The following is a 22,805-nucleotide window of genomic DNA, read 5'->3' on the forward strand; positions in this document are numbered from 1 at the left end:
GGTAGGTAAACCAGCTTGATTGTTGTGGTCTTGTCTAAAATTTGCATCTTTAATTTGGAAAAATGGTAGTATTCTCGTAAAGTCAGTTACAAATGGATGAAAAGGAAATGAAAACGTCCCTGCACGTGCAGCTGTCCTCAGCTGTCACAAAGATTGCAGTAGTCAAGGGCCCAAGGCGCTCCACATTTCTTACAGAAGCAGTCCTCTATGTTTGATGCTTGGGGTGTTTGGGGGTGAGGGAAGAGTCATTTATCATATGCTGATTGAATACATTGCCTAAATAGGAAAGGAGAGTTAAGCCATTTCCAAGAAAATTGTTCCAAGTTTCTTAGGTAAGGGCCGCTGTAGCCAGTTGAGTTGACTCAGTCACCGAAGGAAGCGCCAGAAAAGGGATGCCGACCTCAGTGCAATTGACAAACTTCTTTTCTCTTTTCGTTTTCGAGCTGAGCTCTGCTAACCAAGCTCATGTTGCCAAGCAAGTTTTGCCTCTTCTCTAAAGCCACATGCCTTTTGAAGGAAATTTAATCCATGTGTCCCGAGTCAGTTATGCCCAAGTCACTAGACTGTTATTTTGTAAATGTGACTTCATTTTGAAGTCATGGTGAAGTATTTTAGGAGACTTTCCTTCTTCACAATGCTAAATTTTTCCTGGTGTGTTGTCTTGTTTTACTTAAACGCCCTGTATATCATCTTAGCATACATCCTGCGGTGAGACACGAAGGAAATCTTGAAGCCAGAGGAGGGGGTAGTCTAACCCATTTGAAGCAGCCAGTTTCTATTTGCAGGAGTTTATAATTTGTCCTTCTTCAACTTTTCATGCTGTATCCTGAGCCCAAGAGGGTGCCTATGAAGAAGAATAGAGAAAAGAGATAAAGGAGAAAAGTAGGACCAAATCGCCCCCTGGGATATAATTCTGTGCTCTGCCATGTGATTCCCTTTCCAAACTAAGTTCAGTTTTCCCTTTTACCTATGAGCATTGCCTGCTGGGAGAATTAAGGTGTTTCGTAAAAGGCCCACAAAAGAGAGAAGTAACATTTAATTTGGGAGCAGTCTACAGCTTCTCATAATTAGGGCAAATAGATGTTGTCTGCTCAGGACTGAAGCTAATTGAAAAATGGTTTTATTTTTTACTAAAATAGCTTTTATTTTAAATCTCTGCCTCTCTGGAATAGCATGATATGGACCATGTTTTATCTGTACATGAAGCCTCCTGGTTGATGTGTGTCTATCCATCAGGAGCGTTTGTTGGCTACAGAAGGCACCAGAGCAGCCTTGCTTTCAGGGTGAGGTCAATGTTCGTCCACTCAGAGCACCGGGTCCAATGTAGGCAGCAGGTGTAGCCTCAAACATAGGAAGAGACATTTACCACCTGGAGGAACAAAGATTTAAGAGGTTAACACTTTTGCTTCTTATCTATTTGAGCCTATGAAACACTTTCTCTTTTTTTTTAAAAAAATTGATCCTCAAAATAGTCCTGAAGACTGTGGTTTCTTGTTTTCAGTTGGTTGTTTTTTTCATTGGAGTTTACTTTCCTAGTTATTTCAGGTCGTTGTGGCTGTTGGTGTGTGCCTGTCTCCACTAGGCTGTCAGTTCCAGGAGAGCAGGCATGTCCTATCCATCCAACGGGGACATCTGAGGACCTGTATGGGCTTTTACTTTGGAAGCCCTACCCCCCATCTAAACATATGCAGTCCCATCCTTAGCATGCAAATATATATTAAAGGAAATGAATATGTATGTGCCATATATATGATACACCATATACATGAGTTGAGTTAAAAATGGTTGGTATAGTTTCTGGGTCAGGGCAGGAGATGGCAATGGTGGGACTTGCCCTCCATCCATGAACATTTCTAGGGATTCAGTCATTCACCAAATATATATTTGCCCTCTGGACCGGGGATACCACAGTGGCCAGGACAGACATCCCTGGAGTCCAGAGGTCTCTCTGTTCATACTCTGGTCAAGATTGTGCTCCTTGGGGTGCCTTTCTTGAAGTATGTTTGAAATGGCTTGGGTTTATATTTTTCATTTTTTTGGTAGGATTATATGTGTAAGCACGAATAGCTTTGTATATTCATAAAACTGAATCTTTCTGCTTATAAAGTTGGGGGGAAGCCTATAGCATAAAACTGGGCATGTAAAACATCAGTTTCTCCACGGCTATATTATTTTTTCTGCATTTCTTTTATAAATTCCCTGCACTTCAAATAGAGAGATGCTGAGCCTTTCCTGAGTTTGTTTTGTGCCCTCGGGACTTCAACCCAGGGAGGGACTCATTCACTGTCAGTATTTACACACACACACACGCACACACACACACACACACACACACACACATATTCCTTAAAGAATCTTTTTCTAAATTCATCTCTCATTTAATTAAGTGGTTCTCAACCTTCTGGCCCTTTAAATACAGTTCCTCATGTTGTGACCCAACCATTAAAATTATTTTCGTTGCTACTTCATAACTGTAATGTTGCTACTGTTATGAATCGTAATGTAAATATCTGATATGCAGGATGGTCTTAGGCGACCCCTGTGAAAGGGTCGTTCGACCGCCAAAGGGGTCGCGACCCACAGGTTGAAAACAGCTGATTTAATTGAATGAATTCCAAAATTCATTCTCCCCAAAGAAAGAACAAGATTTGCCTGGTATCAGTTTAAGGAAACTGAGATGGTGTCTTGTGCTGGAGATGTTGGTGCCATGAAGTGGGTGCCGGGGGAGATGCCAGGCCTGCTCATCTAAAGAAGTTGGAAAGGTGGTATTTTTATGTTCCCTTTTCCACTCTGCTTGCTCATGCTTTGCCATTTACCCAGAACTGTCCCCATGCAAAGACTGGTATTTGTTTATTTAGAGTAAAGCTCTGTTGCCTTAGGAGTATTTCAGAAAACAGTTCCTCGATGCAATCTCTCAAACTCACTCTCCTTGCCTGCCCAGCTTTCAGCAAGGACGTCTCTGATACTTCATATTTGAGATATTTTCGTTTTAGAGAAGAAGGTTAACAGATCGACAAGTCTAGCAGTTCTAGAGACTGTCATCCTTGGAAATGCCAGGTCTCTTATTATCCCTGTTATCATTGTTTTAAGGAATGATGACCAAATGGGAGGAGCCTGGACCTGCCCCCTCACTGACAAAGCTACAGTTGATCCTTTCTTCCTTGCATTGAGCCTTAAAACAACTCCAAGGCCAACAAATGAGTGTATCCATCCTAAAGCTGTCATCCTGGCTGTGTATCCTCCTGGCTGCTCTCTCCAGAGAGCCCCCCTCTGTTCCCATGGACCAGTTGGTAGCAGAATGGCTGCCTCTCCTATGATGGCCCCGGGGGCTGGGGGAGGAGGCCTGCGCTGCCCCCAGCCTTGGCTCAGTCTGGATTCCGTGCCCCGTTTCATAGGCCCTGACGGACCATCAGTGTTTCTCACCCAGGATTCCTCTTACACAGCCCTGGGTGTAACAGTCTAACCACGTATTAGGACTCTGACCCTTCGATGCCAAACACTCAACATTCTGAGCATAATTTGCCATCAAATACAGGTCTGAAATTTGGTCTGAAGTCAGCTGGGCCATGTGCGTGCTCTTGAGCCAGGTGGGAAGAGAAGTCAGCTGAAGCACACAGACTTCTTTGATGGCAGGTTAACTGCGCACCAGTGCACATTTGAGTAAGTGTGGCCTGGCTTCAAAGCAGAGCCACGGCTCTCATGGTACCTGGATGCCAGGCTGACGATGCCTGAGGCCGCTGGGCCATGGCAGGGACCCCTTTTGCTTGAAACATTGTACCATGTTCCAAATCTCAGGCACATCACCATGGTCAGGGAGTGAGAGAGAGAGTCCAGTTCCAAAGTGAACACAGCTGCCGAGGGACCTGGGTAAATTGCCTGAATCTGTCTCGGCATCTGTAAGACAAGGGCTGTCTAGGTCAGCTCCAAGGCCTAGTTCACTTTAGAAATTCTGCAAACATTTAATACTAGTCTCATTGCACTGGTCTCCTGGGTGTGAATATATGCACTCATTTAAACCACAGATTTATATTCATCTTAGGCTTCAGTAAGCTTTTCAAGAGGAGAAACTGCGCCTTACCCGTCCTTATATCCCCTCAGTCTGGCCTGACACACAATAACTGTTTTCAATTAATATTGGTTGTTTAATTAAGGAAAGAGGGGAGAGGCGGCAAGTTGCTAAAAATTAAAAACAATCTCAGAAAATTCAGTGGAATGAAAAATTACAAGTTGTAAACCAACACAAAGAAGAAGCTGGAGGGATGACAAGAAGAAAATGAGCCGTGCTCTCCCCGAGGCTGTTCCTGGTAAGGAAGGCTGGCTCTTGTCCCTAATTGTTCGGGAAGTGCGTCAGCCGGTGCCCAGCGAGTGCCTAACCCCACACCCGACACATAGGAAGCACGCACCGAAATGTCAGCTGTCATTAGTAGGATGAAGAAGATTAGCCTTCCAGTTAACCACAGATTGTCAAACTAGGCGCATCATCACTCAGTAGAACTAGAGTTTGAGAACATATGGACGTTCCACCAAATTTTCCTGGACTTCACATTGGACTGGGGTACCCTGCCATGGGGGCACCCGTGCTCGGCACAGGGCTGTGGCTAAGCTGAGCAGGGACTTGGCCTCACAGTGGTGTATGTGTTGCTTTTCTGAGTCCTGAGTGTCCAGGTGGGAACTTCTGTTGGGTCTCTTGTGCATTAAACGAAGATGCACAAAAGCGGCTATTTGATTTTTCCAGTTGGCTGAAAGATAAACGGGAGTTCCACCTGGCGGTGATTTGCCTAGGGCTCTCCCGGCACCAGGATACTCCCTGGTGTCTGGTGCCCATCCTGGGGGTGGGGTGGAGGCCTGCCTGCCTGCAGCTGAGGGGATGACCCATCTGGAGCTGAGGGTACGATGGGAGAACTGGAGGTCTCGCCTGTAAGGAGCCCGGCCCACCCTGGGTGTCCTGCTGCTGCTGCCCCCGTTTGCAGGCCGGGCGTCTCTTCCAGGCTGTGCTCTGTGGCTCTGGGGAGGCCCAGACTCTCCGCTCAGAGGGCCACATGGGCACCAGCTGCTCCTACTCACGCAGGGACCGCGTTGAGGGCCTGGGAGGATCGGGTCTCTTGGTGGTGGCCAGAACATTGTGTTTAAAGCCATGAGCTAGTCCTTCCCTTTCGTCAGCAGCTCCGTTTCTAACATATAATGTTCAGATCTGAACTTTTATGGAGTCTCCCAAGGGCGAGTGTGGTGCCAGGACGATCACAGAGAAGAAAGAGAAGCCCTTTTTTGTAGGACCACGGTGCAGCCCCTGGAGCCGATGCCCTGAGGCCCTTGCTCAAGAACACCTTGCTGGCCTCCCAGGGTGGTAAGGCCACTTCCCGATGCTCCTGACCCTTCTCACTCCCCCTCGGCCGCTGGAAGCCAGGCTGTCCTACCTACATCCCAGAAACCGTAGTGCAGCCCCATAACGAGAGGGCGGTCAGGTGTGGAGCAGGGAAGTCTGCTTAGGAGCAAAGACACTGTCACGGTCTTGTGCAGAGGGCACGGGAATGCAGCCACTTCCGTGTGAAAAAGAAACCTGGAGAAGCCATCAGCTGAGAATGTCCACACTCATCTCCATCCCCTCCCTCCGCACTGCCTGGTATACTGCACAGTAAGTTACGGTGACGCTTGTAGAAACTTCCCCGGGTCTTATATTATTAATCTAGTCTGAGCAACAGACAAAAGGCAAGGGGGCAGACCACTGGTGTCCCAGTTTAAAATAGTCCGTCCTCCTGTTCCCACTGGCATAGCCGTACCTGTCTGGTCACAGTCCCTGTGTTCTTGTTTGGAGACTCCGTGCAGTGTGGATTGGAGCAGGCATGCAGCCCCCCATGTCTGTGGCCCCAGGGACACTACGAAGGCATGAAGATGTGACGGCGCAGGCTGCTCTTTCCTTGGGAGGAGTCCAAACCGTGCTTCCAGGCAGGGCCCGGTGGCCATGGGCAGGGCGGGGTTTGGGGGGGGGTGCGGGGAGGCGGGCAGCGCAGGCCTCCTGCAGCCTCCTGTGCCTCCTCACCTGGTCCTCAGTCTGCACCATCTACTCCTCCTGGATCTTGGCGATATCATGCCCTACCCCACCCATAGCCTAAACCACCAGAAGACAGAGACAGAGGGAGGAGGCCTAGTCAGTGACTTCCCAAGTCCAAAGCACGACTTTCGCTTCAGCCAAGTTGACACGTAGCAATGTCCAGGGAGCAGTGTCAGGACAGCAAGGATCTGTTGTAAATTACAAGATGTGTTAGCCTTACCCACCCACACCACACCCAGCCTCGGCCCTCCCTCCTCCTTCCGCCCTCTTTTTCTTCCCCCCCCAATTGCAGCCTACTTTCAGTACTGTTTTGTATCGGTTTCAGGTGTACAGCAACCATACACATTACAAAGTGATTCCCCCATAATTCAAGTACCTACCTGGTACCATGCATAGTTATTGCAGTTTTATTTTTTAAAATATATTTTTTTATTGATTTCAGAGAGGAAGGGAGAGGGAGAGAGAGATAGAAACATTAATGATGAGAGAATCATTGATCAGCTGCCTCCTGCACGCCCCCTACTGGGGATCGAGCCCACAACCTGGGCATGTGTCCTTGACCAGAATCGAACCCAGGACCTTTTAGTCCGCAGGCCGACGCTCTATCCACTGAACCAAACTGGCTAGGACAAATAGCAGTATTATTGACTATATTCCCTGTGCTGTACTTCACATCCCTGTGACGCTTGTGTAACTACCAATCTGTGCTTCTCAATCCCTTCACCTCCTCACGCAGCCCCCCAGCTCCCTCCTCCCTTTAGGCCGAATGCCGCTCCCACCTTTAGCTCCTCTAGAACATTCATTTCCCTGAGAGGAAGTGGAAAGAGCCCAGTGTGAATTCATATATCAGGTTCTGTGTCATTATGAGGAGAGAGGAGAAGGACACCACAGTGGGGCCTTGACTTACAAGTGTCCCGACTAACGAGTTTTTTGAGATACCAGCTGTCTCTCCTCGGCTGATTTTTTGCATTGAGTTGACAGAGTAATTTGAGTTAACGAGCTCCTTAACGAGCTCCGTCGCGGAACGAATTAAACTCGTAAGTCAAGGCCCCACTGCACTTCTATCTTTTATTATTTTTTTGGTTAATCCTCGCCCAAGGATATTTTCCCCCCATCGATTTTTAGAGAGAGTGAAAGGGAGAGAGAAACATCGATGTGAGATGTGAGAGAGGCACATTGATTGGTTGCCTTCCACATGCTGCCCAACCAGGGTCAGGGACGAATCTGCAACCCAGGCATGTGCTCTTGATCAGGAATAGAACCCGTGACCCTTTGGTGCATGGGCCGACGCACTAAGCCCTGATCCACACGGGACAGGGCAGGGCGCCACTCCTGAAGCCTGCAGGCGCAAAGGACTGTGCCAGTCAGCCACCTTGACAGTACTGTTCTTATTTGTTTTCCACGTGGAGGGGCTGCTTATGTGAAACGTGTGGCTTTGTCTATCCTGCCCCTGTCCTTTAAAGCAGCATCATCTTTTTCTAAGAGGCTTCAAACCAATAGGGCGAGGGCGAGCAGCCTCCTCCTTGGTACAAGACACAGGTTACTAATGCTGTGACAGACGGCCGGGCGGATCCGGTGGAAAACCAGCCACTGCCCTCCCGAGGCTCCTGCCTGCGTGGAAGGGGACCTGCGTGGTCATTGGGTGCTGAGCCCTTGTTTAATAAGAGGTGCTTGGGGCCCAGCGAGGCCAGGGGCCTGTGCTCCGAGGGCCACAGTCTGGACCTTTGTCTGCACTCCTGCCGGCCCCGCTGCGTCTGGTTTGCGTTCAGCATGGTCTTGTCTTCATGGCTGCCTCCCCTTTTTCTCTGTAAACATTAATATGAAATATATTTGCTTTGCTCCTCAGCCTTGCCTGCCCCCTGTGTGTCCGAAATAGCTGGCTGGAATTCATGAGAATGTTATGTCTTCAGATGTTTATAATCCAAAAGAATCCCTTATGGGGTTTTTTTTTTAAATAATAAAACGACTTGGATATCGGTGTTTTCTGTTGGAAAGGCAAGCCAAGTTCACAGTGCGGCAATTACAATGCAATGCATTATGTGTAATTTGTAGCGCGCCCCAGGAGCAGGGGTAAACCCTGGAATGCCGGCGGCCCCTCAGCATAATTAGCAGGATCAAACCCTGTGCAGAGAGAGAGACAGCAGTCGTCGTCCGAGGTCAATAAAAGTAAGGAAAAGTTCCGATAAAAGCAGTGCACCCCAAATTATATCAAGAGCAGCCCCTCTCTCAGGCTGGAGTGCGTCAAGAGCCTTCATTGCTAATTAAAGAAACCTTTTGAGGTTTAACAGCTCATAAATTCGCACTGGGAATGCCCTATTGTTCTGAGGTTACAAGTCTTGTCTTTGAAATGTAACAGTTGTACTTTTATATTGCATTCCTCCAAGAGAACCATTGTAAACACGAAGGGTTTGCGTTTCAACTTAAATTCGAACAATGTGGTTTGAAAGAGTTCCCCACATCAAAGAGAGACTGTTTGGGCATGTTTTATAAATTCTTTTTCTATAGTATTTAAAGCTACAAATGACTCATAGAAATGTGTTCCACTTAGATCCGTCCTGTCGGTGGGGCTTTTGCTGCCCTTATTTTTCTACCCTAAGAGAATTGTCTGAAAACAGTCTAGGCCTTTTGCCAAGTCAGTTGCCCTTAATCTACTATCTTCAGATCCATAGAAACAATTCTGGAAATGTTGTTATACTGCGTCTAAACAGCAACAAATGTTGTGCTTTTTCATGGTCATCTTTTTTTTTTTAACTCAAAATATCCACTGTATCAACTTGGATTTTTTTTTCTTTATGAACCAGTTATAACCCCTTCCATCGCCTCTTATCCTCCATTTAAAACAAAACAAAAACACTACCTTTTTTTTTTCTTTTTGCTGAGTCAGTGTTTAAAGTGAAGAAAGGTCAGATGGCCAAGGGATAGATGTGGGTGCTGGCTTCCAGAGTGGTAGGAAGAACACTGGCTTTGATCCAGCCCCTGGGCGTCCAGGCTTATTATTTGCTGGCTGTGAGACCTCAGGAAATCGCACACCTTCCTGGAGCCTCAGTTTGGCCATCTGTGAAATGAGGACAGTGCCCACACCCACCTCCCTTCCTCCCATTCATTCATCCCTGGGGACAGAGTGTGAACACAGACCCTCCCTATTCCGGCACCCGTGCATTACTGAAATAATTGGAGTCAGGCGTCGTCACTATCTGTGGTGTCATGTGTTTTGATAGGATATGATCTTGTGAGGGCTTAGGGCAAAGGGGAACGCGGTCCCTCCTGAGGATTCGGTGTTTGAGCTGAGCACTGCAGGAGTAGAGGGGAGAGGAGGAGGGATAACTGGGGAGTTGGAGTTGAGGGAGGGCAGGCTTACTGGGCGGGGTGCGAATGTTGATCTTTATTCTTAAATGAAAGGAATCTTTGGATGGTTTCGGCAGAGGATAAAGTTGATCAGGAGATGTGTGCTTTTGAAGAGCTGTCATTACCATGTGAAGAAGGGCTGGTAGGAGGACCAGAGAGAATGGGAGATGGTTCAGGGGCTCCGCCACCAGTCCTGGCTCCCCAGGCAGGCACAGGCAGCACTGGTGGGAGGCGGGTGAAGAGGAATGGATGAGTTTAGGGAGTGTTCAGGTTAGAAAGGCAGGAGTTGGTGATGGGTTGAAAAGGGGCAGGTGAGGATGAGTCTAGGGTCTGGGCATGAGTGACTAACCGGATGTACGGTGGGGACATCCGCAGGATGGGACAGCCTGGAAAGGGATTATTAGAATAACAGGTACCACTGACCCTTGATCGCTTTTCACTGTGAGCCAGGTGCTGACATCCTTTCATTCATTTATTTCAGAGCACACCTGTGACGTAGGTGTCCGCACCACACAGATAAGAAAATTGAGGGTCAGTGAATCAAGTACCAACCTGTCCAAGGGCACAGAAAAAGGGGCAGAGCCAGTATCCACACTGAGCCAGAGCCAGAGCACAGAGGCGCACGCGTGTAAAACTGTAATGCCCACTCCAAACCTGACACAGGAGGGTCGGGTAATGCGGGATGCAGTGGCTGAAAGAGAGAACAGGAAGCCAGGCGATGGGAACAGACCACCGAGAGACCTCGCTCTGGTCCTGCCCCTCTGGGCTGTGCACAGCGGGAAGGCCTCTGCCCCTGGGTGTTCATTTCCCATCTCCGATGTGAGCAGATTGGATGTCACCATCCTGAAAGCTCCCTTCCCTGCTTGGAATATCCATGATTTTTATGATGGACCGATGCACCTCACACAGAATCTCATTCCAGGCTTAATCAAATCTTCGAAGCTTCTTTCTTAAAACTATAGCTGGGCCCTCAGTGCCAGCTTTCATGGCCACAGCACACAGCCAGATTTTCCCAGAGGCTCAGAGGCAACCTGTTCCTCCCCCTGATCTAAATCCTCAGTTCTCCAAGGTAAGCCGAATTCCAGATTCCTAATGTGGAATTTGAAGTCCAGAAATAAGTTCTGAGGTCTCCCTTTCTGGTCATAAAGTAAGTTTTGTTTTACTAGAAATGATTAACAGGCGTGTAAGAGTAAGTCAGTTCTGTTGTTTTGAATATCTGCCCATAGCAGTTGGACAGATATATGTCCGTTTTAGAATCATTTCTGAGCAATTCTAGGTCAGCTTGAGCCAGTTAGAGGCAGGCTGTCTGAAGGGGGTGAACAGTCTGGAGAAGGCCCCCAGGTCTGCCTGAGGCTGGGAGAGCTTGTGTGTTAGAGATGTGTGTGTGTGTGTGTGTGTGTGTGTGTGTGTGTGTGTAAGTTAATTTGAATGGCTGCAGCCAGTGTTCTCAGAATCGGGGTGGGCTCCTCAACGAATGCATGCCCTCGCACAAGCATCCCCCCCACCCCCCAAACGGGGCTCAGGATCAGAACTTGGTATGGGTGAGAGACCTGAAAGAACACATAGTAAGTGGTAATTAGGTTCAGGGTTGGGTTGAACACCATGAAATACAGACACAAACATGTTTTTAAAATGACCAGCAGATTCCAGGAGGTGCATCACACCTCAGAATTCCGCCCCTCCCCATGCTCACACTGACCCACATACAGAACCGCTCAGTTCTTAGGTGCAAAGAGCAAGGTCCTGTTTGTTTGTATTTTCCCCAGACGGCCCCTCGCTGCCACTTATCTCGCAGGGCTTATCCCCTCTGAGAGAACTAAAGGTCGAGTCGTCCTCACCTTCCGAGTTATCGAGGCCTCGGCGGAGGAGCCCACCCTGATTCTGAGAACACTGGCTGCAGCCATTCAAATTCACGGCTCTATGCTTTTGACAAGGAGGTCCTTCTTCTTGACTTATTTTCACCCCCTCCCTCTCCTGCCTTTGTGTTTAACCCGCGACGGGCACATCTGGCCGCAGTCCTCCAGCTGCTCTATGTTCTTGTGGTGGGGTTGGGCGGGAGGCCCCCAGCCTGTCCCCCACCAGTTTGGGCACCTTTGAGACTGGCCGAGATGCCCCCTCATGGCAGGGTTTTCTCAGAACAGTTGGTCTTCCTGTCATTCCACCTGCGAGAGAAGGATGCCCAGCGGCTTTCGGCGTCTGTGAAAGAGCTTTGAACCAGTTACAGACCAGGGACGGTTTCCTGGGCCAGGGATCATTTTGGTAATTATCCGCCGATATCAGCATCCCTGGACATGTAGTTATGTACTAATCAGGCTGGTGCATTTGAAAAGTAAAAATAATTTGAATTTTTAAAGTTGTTAAGATAGCATTCAGCTTAGAGGTACAGAATACATCTCATAAATTGGCCTGTTTCTAGCAATTGAAAGTTCTCTTAAGTACCTGGAACCCCAGAGCCCAGGCAAACTTCCTACATTTCGTAGAGGAAACAAACAAGGTAGCCTCCTCTCAGCATTTATCTCCAAGGACATGGTAGCTGGTTAGTGGCCACGGCCAGAAACCTCCCCAGATTCCCCCACCTTGAGATTTCCTACCTTCCACCATGACCTGCATCTCTCTGTGCTCTCAGCCTGTTGTCCTGGCCTGGTCCTCTTGTCCCCCTCCCTGCCCAGCCCTGACACATGTTAGTCGGTTCTTTGTTTATCCAGCAGACATGTATGATGCACCCACCATGTGCCGGGCACCGGATCCAGAGATGAATCCCTTGGTTCCTGGGATCGAGTGCTTCTGGGCCAGTTGCCTCGCCTCTAGCGTTGTGACCAGCATCTCCAGGGCACTCCTGTAACTGGATGCTCTGTTCCCTGGTAGAGGGGGCTGCTTTGCTATCTGACCTTTAAAATTGTGGCGTCTGCAGTGGGACATCCCAGCATGACCTGGGAAACCACCAGGGTCTCGGCTCAGGACAGGAGACTGGCTCTGACAGAACCAGATGGCAGGCTGGTGCCGATGATGGTCAAAGCCGCACAAAACCCCAGAGCCCATGACTGCATTCCTCCAGTCCCAGTGTCCCTAAGGCGGGCCGGTAGCGCCAGACTCACAGAGGTACCTGTGGAAAAGGCAGATTCCTGCCCTGGCCAGTTTGGCTCAGTGGATAGAGCGTCGGCCTGTGGACTGAAGGGTCCTGGGTTTGATTCCAGTCAGGGCACATGCCCAGGTTGTGGGCTTGGTCCCCATTAGGGGGTGTGCAGCAGGCAGCTGATCAATGATTCTCTCTCATCATTGGTGTTTCTATCTCTCTCTCCCCCTCCCTTTCTCTCTGAAATCAATAAAAAATACTTGAAAAGAAAAGAAATTAAAGGAAAGGAAAGGAAAGAAAAGGCAGATTCCTGGGCCTCACCAGACGTTGATCTGGACTCTCCCACACTAGATCCTAGAACCTGCCTCTCCCCACCGCCCCTCCTGAGAGTTTGGGCATGGCTGCTCTGGATCAGTGTGCAGTGTTCAGAGCCTCACATGCTGTGTTTGTGCAGGATTGAGACATGGACGCAACAGGTGGGACCCGTTACCTGGTTCACCGTATTTGCTGCTAGTCAGTCCATCACCAAGCCTAAGGGTCAGCTGTTCCTTCCTGCCCCAAGGCCATCGGTTCCCCTGATGAGCGGTTACCTGCATCCAGTGGGACCTGGACTTGTCCCCTGAGTGGTCCCTTTCATCAGCCGTTTCCAACCTAAGTTTTCTTTGTCTTTTTCCAAAAGTCTCCTATGGACTCTCCATCTTTTTTCCTTATCCCTTGATTTCTTGGGATGGTGTTTACTTGTTTTTTCATGCTCAGATGGTAAAGGGTGTTTTCAGAAGATTGAGATTCCTGAGAGAAAGATGTGCCAATTTCAAATGGCCCATGGTTTCAAAAGTAGTGAAAACATTATCTTGGGCCTTTGCTTAAAGAGCTGGAAATTGGGCTGTCTCTGATTTGAAACTCAATTGAGAAAAAGAACAAAAAAGGTCTAAATGTCATCAGCTATGCTCCTCTATACCCCTGTCTGAGCAGGGGTTTGCGGTCCTGGTCACCAGGCACATCCCCAGGAACACTGACAGCCCTTTTGGTCCTCACTTCCTATTCCCGCCTTCCGCTGGGCTGGTTCAGGAAGGGGCAGCAGGGAAGAGGATGGGGGCAGGTGTCAGTGGGTGAGAATGTGAACCGGTAAACAGCCACTTTGCTTAGATTCAAAAGAAATCAATTTTAGTATTACTGCATCCAGGGTTTGCCGTCTCATTAGCACAGATTATATCTGTGTGTCTCTTCTAATGTGGAGTTAGAGCGACACAGATCATTCCAGCTAAAGCCTCCACTGGGCAGGGCCGTGTGCGCCTTAGCAAGAGTGAATCCTGGGCATAGAACTGGTTAAAATATCCGCATCCACGGCCATGCCCAGCCTGTCTCCCTCTCCCACTGCCTGCCCGTCGTCTCTGCGCTGGGAGAAATACGGTGTGACGTAGGAGCTGCTAGACGCTGGCAAATACTACCCAGGTTTCAGAGCATCCAGACAATAAACAGCTCCATAACATTGGCTGCGGCAGCTTCTGTGGAGCCCATCTGTTTCAAAACAACCCTAATTGTGCTTTGGAGGTGGAATGCTTTGTTGGCTGGAATTTGTCCTCATTTTCTCCCACAGATTCAGCGTCCTGGGCCTCTGGTTCCACCTGCTGGCAAGTGTAGGGACTGCAATGAAACCCAGCGTGGATCTTTTCAGTTGAAAGAAAATTCTGAGCTGTACCCTGTATGTAGCTTAGTGGTTTCCAAAAGCTGCCGTAGGTAGAATCGCCTGGGAGCGCATTATAAATACAGCGGCCGGGGCTCTATGCCAATCCCGCTGAGTGGGAAACCCTCTCAAACAATTCATCACACCGGTGTTAGAGAATTATCACCTGGAATTCAGCACCTGGAGGTCAGGGATGACCCCACCATGTTCTACTCATTCCCAAACAGGGGAGTGACAAAGCCCGCTGGAGGTACACACTCCTTCTTCTTCCAGTTTATCCCTTGGTGGTGCCGGTCAAAGCTTTCTCCCCTCAGAACTCATCAAAACTGTTTAAAATGGGAGAACCTGGCAATCTCTATGTAAGCCGGTGTTCCCGGTGGCAGTGCCAGTGAGGAGTCCTGCTGATAGCGTGACCCTGACATGATGGGGAGGGAAGGGCACCTCACCTCTGTGGTCTTCCCCAAACCCACAACCCCAGACTCATCCTGAGAAAGACAACAGGCCAACCAAATCCAGGGACATCCTCCAGACTGCCGGGCTGGCCCTCCAAGATGTCAGGGTCACGGGAAATGGCCACAGCCACGGAGACGAAGGAGGCATGACAGCTAACTGCTGTTGGATCCTGGAACAGAGAAGGGGAATTGGTGGAAAACTGGCGGAATCCCAATGAAGTCTGGAATGTAGTTACTAGTAACGTACCCATCTGCCAGTGGTTTCTTGGTTGACAGTTACTCCATGAGAATGCAAGATGTTAACACAGGGAAATTGAATTGTGTTATCTTTATAACTTTATATCTCAAATTATCCCAAACTTAAAAGTTTATTAGAAATTAAAATGTAAGAACGAGGGGCACTGAATTAGACCAAATGAGTTTGAGGGCGTTGCCAAGGAGCCACGGTTCCCACCCAGCTACCAGGAGTCACAGCCAGAGTGGGAGACCCGGCAGCAGGGTCCCCAGAGCAGCCACCCAGCCAAGGGACGGAGAGGAGGCAGGTTGCTGTGTGCCATTGGCACTCTCCCATCTCCAGTCAGCCGACCCCGACATCTCACCAGGAAAACAGTCGGGGAATCTTGCCCCTCTGTGCAGAGGTATAAAGTGTCTAGTCCAGCCCCCTGAGCTCAAAGGTGAGGAGTTCAGGGAGTAGAGGGACTTGTCCAAGGTCCTGATGGATTTTTAAGTGCAGGTCAGATTTCAAGTCAGTTGTGGTCCTTAAAGATCCCCCAAATTAACCAACCACAGGAGGAAGAAAAGTACAACAGGTAAAGTTGCAACTAATGTGAGCTCCGTTGCAAAGCTCTTCCTTTTATGACTCCAGAGTGTTTTATAACAAAGAAATCCCCACTGTTGCTGGCTTGATAGGTGGAGGAGTGGAAATGTGAATTTTTCTCTCTCAAGTCACATCTAAATGTGACTTTTCTTGTAAACCATAATTAACTTCCATTTGTATGAAAGTTATAAAGTTTTAGGTGAGTGTCAAACTATTTTTAAAGAGATAGATGGATATAGATGGATAGATAATTATACTTAGTGACTCAAAAAGTACAGTGGTCTTGCTGTCCATAAACACCTCTCCTTTTCAAGGAGTAGGTTGGACTTGGGCTTCCTTCCATGCTTTCTCCGTCTTTATCAGTAATGACTTAACAACCATCTTTTTAGAAGGAATTTTGGAAGCTTTGTAATTTATGAAATTCTAATAAAGTAACATTTCAAAGAAAGGATGTGGGTCCCAGGCTGCTGCCCTCATTTGACAAGCGAAATATCAGAGACCACTGATTTACTTGAGGGTTCCTGATTTTTAAAAAATTCATATGAAAAAAGTGATCGCCTCTTTAGCTCCCTAATTTAAGGGAAAGATGTGCTGTCCTGCGACTTCACTTGAGTGTAATTTCACTTGAGTATAATGATGGTACGGAGTGCTCGTCAGATCATGAGCAGGTCCATGAACACCAGCACATTAACCATCTCTACGTACAAGGGTGGCGGACTGTGGGGCAGATGGCCATCAACGCACGGTGTTCGTTTTGGCAATTCCTACCGGGATGAAATCGCTTCTCCTCCCTTAGATGTAAAACGCAGAGGTTTCTGCATTATACATAAGGGTAGAGAACTGAACATGCTCCCATCAGGAACCACGGATCGATAAATCTTATGATCTCACTACTGGTGCTGTAATTGAGCCAAATCATCTCAAACTGGGCGCTGGTCCCGCGGTTCTTGGAGGCATGCTCACTGTTGCTTTGAGTAAAATTAAGGGCTCACCTGCATTTACAAGAACGCAGAGGCAAGGCTCGTCAGTACTAGTATCTGCACCCACTTCATCCCAGGCCATTCCTCCCAGACCATAGCTGTTCCATGCCTGACCTCGCGCAGCAGGGAAAGGTCTTGCTGGGCCTCCAGTTTCCCCGTGGCTCCTCCACGTCACAGAACTGTGCCACTGACTGGAGGGGGCCAGTTACCTTTTTGTCTCTATTTCTTTGAAGGCGGATGTTTAGTAACTAGCAACTTCATAAAACCCTGCCAAGTGGTCTTCAAACCGAACTGGGCTCTGTCTTTTAAAAAGTCACTGTTTTCGTCATTTTACTTTGCAGTTGTCTTATACATTTTATCTTGTATCTCTCTAACAAGTAGACATTTAACATACAACTCGTGATGACGTTAGAGGTTAATAACGAAGCATCCAATGCTTGGCAGGTGTTTCTGCATGTCCGGTACTCAGTTTTTTATGGACATCAACTCTTCTGACCCTCCCAACAGCCCAGCAAAGTGTCTGCTCTCACTGTTCCCATTTTATAGGTAGGGAAACTGAGGCCAGGTTCAGGTAACCTGCTTGCTTGAGGATGTGTAGCTAAAAAGGAGAGAAGTTGTGATTTAATCCAGGTCATCAAACTCCAGGGTCCCAGAACAGTTCCTGGTAGTGACCTCTTCAGCAGCATCTCCTCACAGTGACCCGATGCGCGCCTGCCCAGGTGAAGGCCTGCAGGGTGCCCCTCTGGTTCCAGAGAGGCAGGGTGCCTCTCCCGGTTCCCTATCAACACTTTTCCAGTGCACCCAGGGGGCGGCCTCTCCTCTGTCCACCCAGCTGAGGCCCATCTGGATCATTTCTATTGAAATAGGGGACCATAACAGGGCTCTATGAGCAAAAGAGTGATTATTGTCCTTCTCATGGTATGAGTTCCCTACTTTGACATGTGGCGTTTCTTCTGTTGGCTCAGCCTTTTTCTCCTCGAATGCCCTGCGAAGGGGTCCAGCGAGCGTTTGTGCGGGTTGCTCACTATGAGAGCTGGAGCCCAGAAACCTCCACCGCTGGCTTCTCTGACTCCTCCAGGCCTTTCATGAAGACATTATGAAGACATTAACTGTCAGGTTCTTTCCTTTGGACACTGTGAGTCCCTATAGGTGTCTGAGCCTCCACAGGTCGGCACCCAGAGGCCCAGAGTCAACATGCTAAGCCGAGCTTGCATCTAGCTCTGCCCGCAGCGGGGTCTCGCGTTTCCTGCCCAGCTGGAATGGGGTGTCACATCTTGGCCCACACTCATGAGTTCAATTAAGAATAGTCTTGTTAAACACAACTATTTAAGGCAAAGCAGGACTTGGGTTTTATAACATCTAAGCAGTAAACTAATGGTAATTGGATTCATGAGATTCAATGCAATTTCAAAGCATTTACCACTTTGAACAAAGAGAAATTCCTTTACAGATGTGTATGGCAAAAGCCATATCCAGTAAAACTTTGAACCTTACAGCAGTCATAAAATCTGTATGGTGAAAGTCTTAAGCCTATATGTTTGGATATCATCTTTAATGAAAGTTGATAAGTTGACAGATATAGGGTGGGGCAAAAGTAGGTTTACAGATGTTAGAATGGAAAATAACACAATAATGAATAAATAATAATATAAGAACAAACTCTGTGTTTTGCATATGCACAGCTGTAATCCTACTTTTACCTCACCCTCTCGTTCATTGGAATGGAAAAACCTGGGGTGGCATCTCCCCAGCAGGAATGATGGGCCCAGGCCTGCCCTGTTCACTCTGGCGTGCCAGCCAGGAAGGGCTCCAGGGGTCAGCAGGGGTGATTCTCCGGTGGTCTCAAAGGGAAGGGAGACCCAGAAATATGGGAAAGCAGACATACGAAGGAGGTACTTTTGACCTTCTTCTAGAAATCTCTCCTTGTCTGAACATCTTTGCATGTCCGTATGTTACCTGCAAACATCTTTGACAAGGTGCCACGCTTGCAGAGTAAGCAGGAGGGATCTGCTGTTCACTTGTTTTCCCTCCTGGCTGGAACCCCCTGCCCACCCTTCCCAGCTGGGCCAGTGGTGGGGAGAGTATTTACCCCATCCGTGCCCCCTGAGTCAGTCCTGTCAGAACCCCGGTGGGCAATGTTGAATGTCGTTTTGTCTGGCTGTAACATATACCCTTGGAGGTCCCAGGCAGGTGCCGCTGAGTCAAGCCCGTATGTTTATTGAGCAGCTTCTGTGTGTCCAGGACTGTACCGGGCACTGGGGAGCAGAGAGAACGGTCAGAGATGTCGCCTGCCATTTAAAGCTTAGGATCCTGGTAGGAGAGAGAACAGGCGTGAACAGTGGCTGCCCGCGCTGGCAGGTTGCATGAGGACCACCAAGAGGAAGGTGCCGGAAGCTGAAGAGCTAGAGTTGGGAGAGGACTCTCCCATCAGGAGTGCCAGGAGGCAGTGGGTTCAGATGGGGCAGGGGAAAGTGAGTGAGACACCTGGTCGATGTAGGCAATGGAAGTGAGCCTTTCAGAGCGAGTTACAGGGTTAGCATGGTCACAGGAGTGGAAGGTCAACCTTTTAGGTCCACGTGCTTAAAAGTAAACCTGCTGCTTCTCTGTATCTATGGGTGGTGCCCTGCATGGCTGCCTCATGGAGACTGTTGAATCTCTCAGTAGATTTAGGCTGCTGGTGCTGAGGTCAAGGACTGCCTATTTTTATTCCTTCATTACTCCCCCAATGCCTGAAAAAGTGTTTTCGTGTGTGTGTGTGTGTGTGTGTGTGTGTGTGTGTGTGTGTGTGGTGATTGAAATGCTTATATCATTGTGAACTATATTTTTGGTATGTTTGCAGCCCCAAGAAACCCTTTGCAGTAATGATCTCCATTATCCTTCATATGACCTTCACATATTATGCCTGCACATTTGTCTGCCTGCCCAGATGTTGGTCATTATGGTAATGCAGTCCCTGCGCCGTGGCCCATGATGCCCCGGGGAGCTTGTGCATTTCAGGCTGGGAGGGACAGGAGGCACAGGTTAGAGGGAGGAAAAGAGAGGACCGCAGGGGCCGATCAAGAAAAACCCACCAGCGCACCTGGTGGGAAGACATAGACGGTGACAAGTTATTTCTGAGCATTAAAAAATAAACAAACCAAGCCCTTGAGACATTAGGGATATTACATGATGTAAATGATGGAGCACGGTGGAAGGAATAATTAAAATCAGAAGACTGTTAGGAAGCTTCAGAATGAGTCAAATTAGGTTCATAGGCTGGACCACACTAAAAATATTTGCTGGATGTTGAAATGTAGTATTGACAGCTAACATTGAAATATGTTGTTCTATTTCTGTTTCGTGCTACAATGAAGATGATGCCCAGGCCATTTTCCCTCTTGGAGTCCCAGGGTGCAGTGCCCTGTAAAGGTCCGAGCAGTGGACGGGCTGTGTATGATTTTTCCCTGTGCTTTCTCATGACAGGCAACAGCAGGAACACCTCCCCGTCCTATGGGTTCCGGCTGCCACCAGAAGAAGAAATGAGGAGAATGTGGCTTCACAGATTCAACCGCCAGTGAGGATGTGCAGCATCTCAGCAGACAGCAGTGGTGTAATTACTGCCCGTGTGGTTCCCCCCGAAACCCTGATAACTGTAAACAGAAGCAGAGAGTGGGTTATGGTCCAGACCGCTCAGATCTGCCTTGCCCGTCTGTCTCCCGTGGCCCCAGGAGCCTAGAGTCCCAAACAGGCTGGTTGCCCTGAAACCAGCCTTGCTGAACAGCCTCCTGCGAGCGGCCTTTCTCCTGGCCTTGCTTTCTCACAAACAAGGTCAGTGCCTCCATGTAAGGACCAGTTTCCATACTCCTTTCTCTCACTGTTGACTCCACGGTGTCTCTGCCTTGTTTTGTTTTTGAGGACTCTGACCTTCACCGGGAGATTTGTCTCCACCAGCTCCAGCTCCTAAGATGGGGCTTCATTCCACCTGGCCTGCTCCGTGTTTGACTTTGCAGGAAGTTAGGGACCGTGCCTCCTGGCATGTTGCCATGGCGACTTCCCAGGACCAGGATGTGGCTCCCACTGCACTGTGTTCCCATCTCCTTGTGCAGGAACCCCAGCTCCTTGGGCCCCTGCATCTGGGTGGTGCTGGCAGTGCACTTGTTTGGTCTCGTATTGCTCGGCCTTACAGTGTGTCTGACGGAAAAGCTTTAGTGAGATCAGGTGGGGAAAGCGCACTCAACTGGACATCAGGAGGCACCAGCCTGGGGCAGCCTCCCTAGTGGCCGTCTGCGTGCCTGGGATGGGACTGGTATTTAACCCGTCAGCAAAGCAGTAGGTGCCACATGCAGAGTAGAGCCAGGGTGTCGGTGGTGTGTTCACTGAGAAATCGCACAGGAGGAAGCCTTTTCTCATCAAAGTGCCTTTTCATTGGCCACTGCAATAGCCACTTGTCTACTCAAGTGTCCAAGACACTCCCCTGCTGTCTGGCCAATCAGTTAAGTGCTTCCTGGTGCTTCTGATTTGTGAAAAGGACAGTCGATATCACTGATGTCTTAGTCACTGAGATATTTATTTTTTAAGAGTTGGAAGCAGAAAAATATCTATTTCAATTTATCTAAGATTTGTATAGAGTTTTCTGATTATGAAAGTAATATCATGTCCCTTGTATATGGATAAAGCAAACATGTTATGGAAGAAAATAAGCCACATGTTAACAGAGGTTATTTTGGGGAGTGGAGCAAAAAGGATTTTGCTTTCTGATTTTTATAATTTTATATTGCTCTTTTAAACATGTATTTATATATATTTGTGTGTATAAATAAGATAACTGATTTATATAATAAGAAAACTGATGCAATAAGAAAACTGATTTATATAATAATAAATCAAGAAATATATAATCAAGAAAATTGTTTTGTTCAATGCATTAAGCCTAATAACTTTATATGGAAAAGTGTTGTTTGTTGGGTTTTTTTGGGGGGGGAGGGGGCAGTTTATTGCTGTTGAGTCCAAGAATAGTAGCTCCTGGCTGTATTTGACTGGTCAGATACAAAGACTCTGGAGTTGGATTTGGGATGATGGAATTGTAATATGCACACCTTCTTTATTTATGGACTGGAACATCGCTAAGCTATAGAGAAGAGGAAAGGTCATTTTAGTTATGAATATGAACCAGTTATCTTAGCACAACAGTAAAGATGTTCTGGAAATTATTATACTTACTTCATTCTGTTAATAGGTTTGCCTGTAACCAGGGTTTATTATTTCCCATGTCCATCTGTTTTCATTTGTTTCCTACAATAAGGAATCCCCAAAATTATGCCAACAAAAATAAGTGTATTGGAAAAATGATCTCTAATAGGGAATAAGCACATAGAGCTGGTTTTTAAATTTGATGTCTTTGCTTGAGAGCAATTTCTTGATCGTCTATTCAACAGCCATTTCCCAGTTTGGTTGTGGTCAGTCGACTTATGAGACCTCTTAATTCAGAATCTTGGTTGTCAAGATAAAGGACTGGTCTTTCCTCTGAATGACCTTTAAAGTATTGCCTGTGATCACAAAGTTGTACATGGCTTATCAAGTCTCCTCCATCATTTCGTCTGCTGTTGAGGTGCAGACTGAGCCGTCAATGTCTGGTTTTCGCAGGACCAGGGCCAGGCTACATATTTGGCATCTGTTCTGCTGCCTGGGGAGTGAGTTAGCTAAAGGGGTGAGATCTGACACCAACCAAACTGGGAGACAGAGGGTGTGTCCGACCAGGACTTCTTGTTCCCAGTCTTAGTTTCTCTCAACAGATTCAGTATTCAGTGAAGAATTGTATCCAATGAGTCATTTTTAAAAACCTATCACCTCTTCCTTCCCCTTCCTATGGATTATTGAAATAATTTCTTACATTTTTTTGCCCATCGTCTTTCATTTTAGAATCTCAGATTCTGCATAGAAGGACCTTAAAAATCTCTCAATCCCTTGCTCTGCTTAATACTTATAATACCCCTGCACTCAGTTCTACGTAGCTCTGCCCATTAATCTTCCAAAATCGACTCTTGTAATGGCACTCGTTATCTCCTACCTCTTATTGTCTCTGTTGCCAAAGGATAAAGGTCAAACTCATTAGCCTTGACCCTGCAGGTGCCACCCAGCCTCTGGGGCCTCATCCCCATTTATCCATGAGTCTGTGCTGACCGGCTCACCGCCTAACCTGTGACTTAATTTGTGATGCACTGTCACATGGAGCAGCCTTTTCCTCTCCCTCTGCCCATCAGAGCCTCCCTGACCTGTCCCAGACACCTCAGCCCCGCCTGATCTTGCCCCCATCAGATCCACTGCGCCCGCTGGGCCATCCTCACAGTGTCCACAACCTACTGGAATGGCTGGTTATCCACCAGTTGAGGCTGTCTCTCTCTCTAGAGCAGGGACCATGACGGTTTC

General features: G+C 48.0%; 1 protein-coding gene across 1 annotated transcript in view; it reads left to right on the forward strand.

Annotated features, from left to right (window-relative positions):
• The window catches only part of RHBDD1 (rhomboid domain containing 1), a 97,675-nt gene extending 76,389 nt beyond the window's left edge, over positions 1 to 21,286 (forward strand). The window contains exon 7 of the mRNA XM_006082587.3: positions 19,863 to 21,286. Coding sequence (XP_006082649.1) covers positions 19,863 to 19,957 — 95 coding nt within the window. The 3' untranslated portion in view covers positions 19,958 to 21,286. The remainder of the gene's footprint in view (positions 1 to 19,862) is intronic.
• Positions 21,287 to 22,805: the final 1,519 nt, after the last annotated feature.

The sequence above is a fragment of the Myotis lucifugus genome, unplaced genomic scaffold, assembly GCF_000147115.1.
Source record: "Myotis lucifugus unplaced genomic scaffold, Myoluc2.0 scaffold_3, whole genome shotgun sequence".
Taxonomy (NCBI): Eukaryota; Metazoa; Chordata; class Mammalia; order Chiroptera; family Vespertilionidae; genus Myotis; species Myotis lucifugus.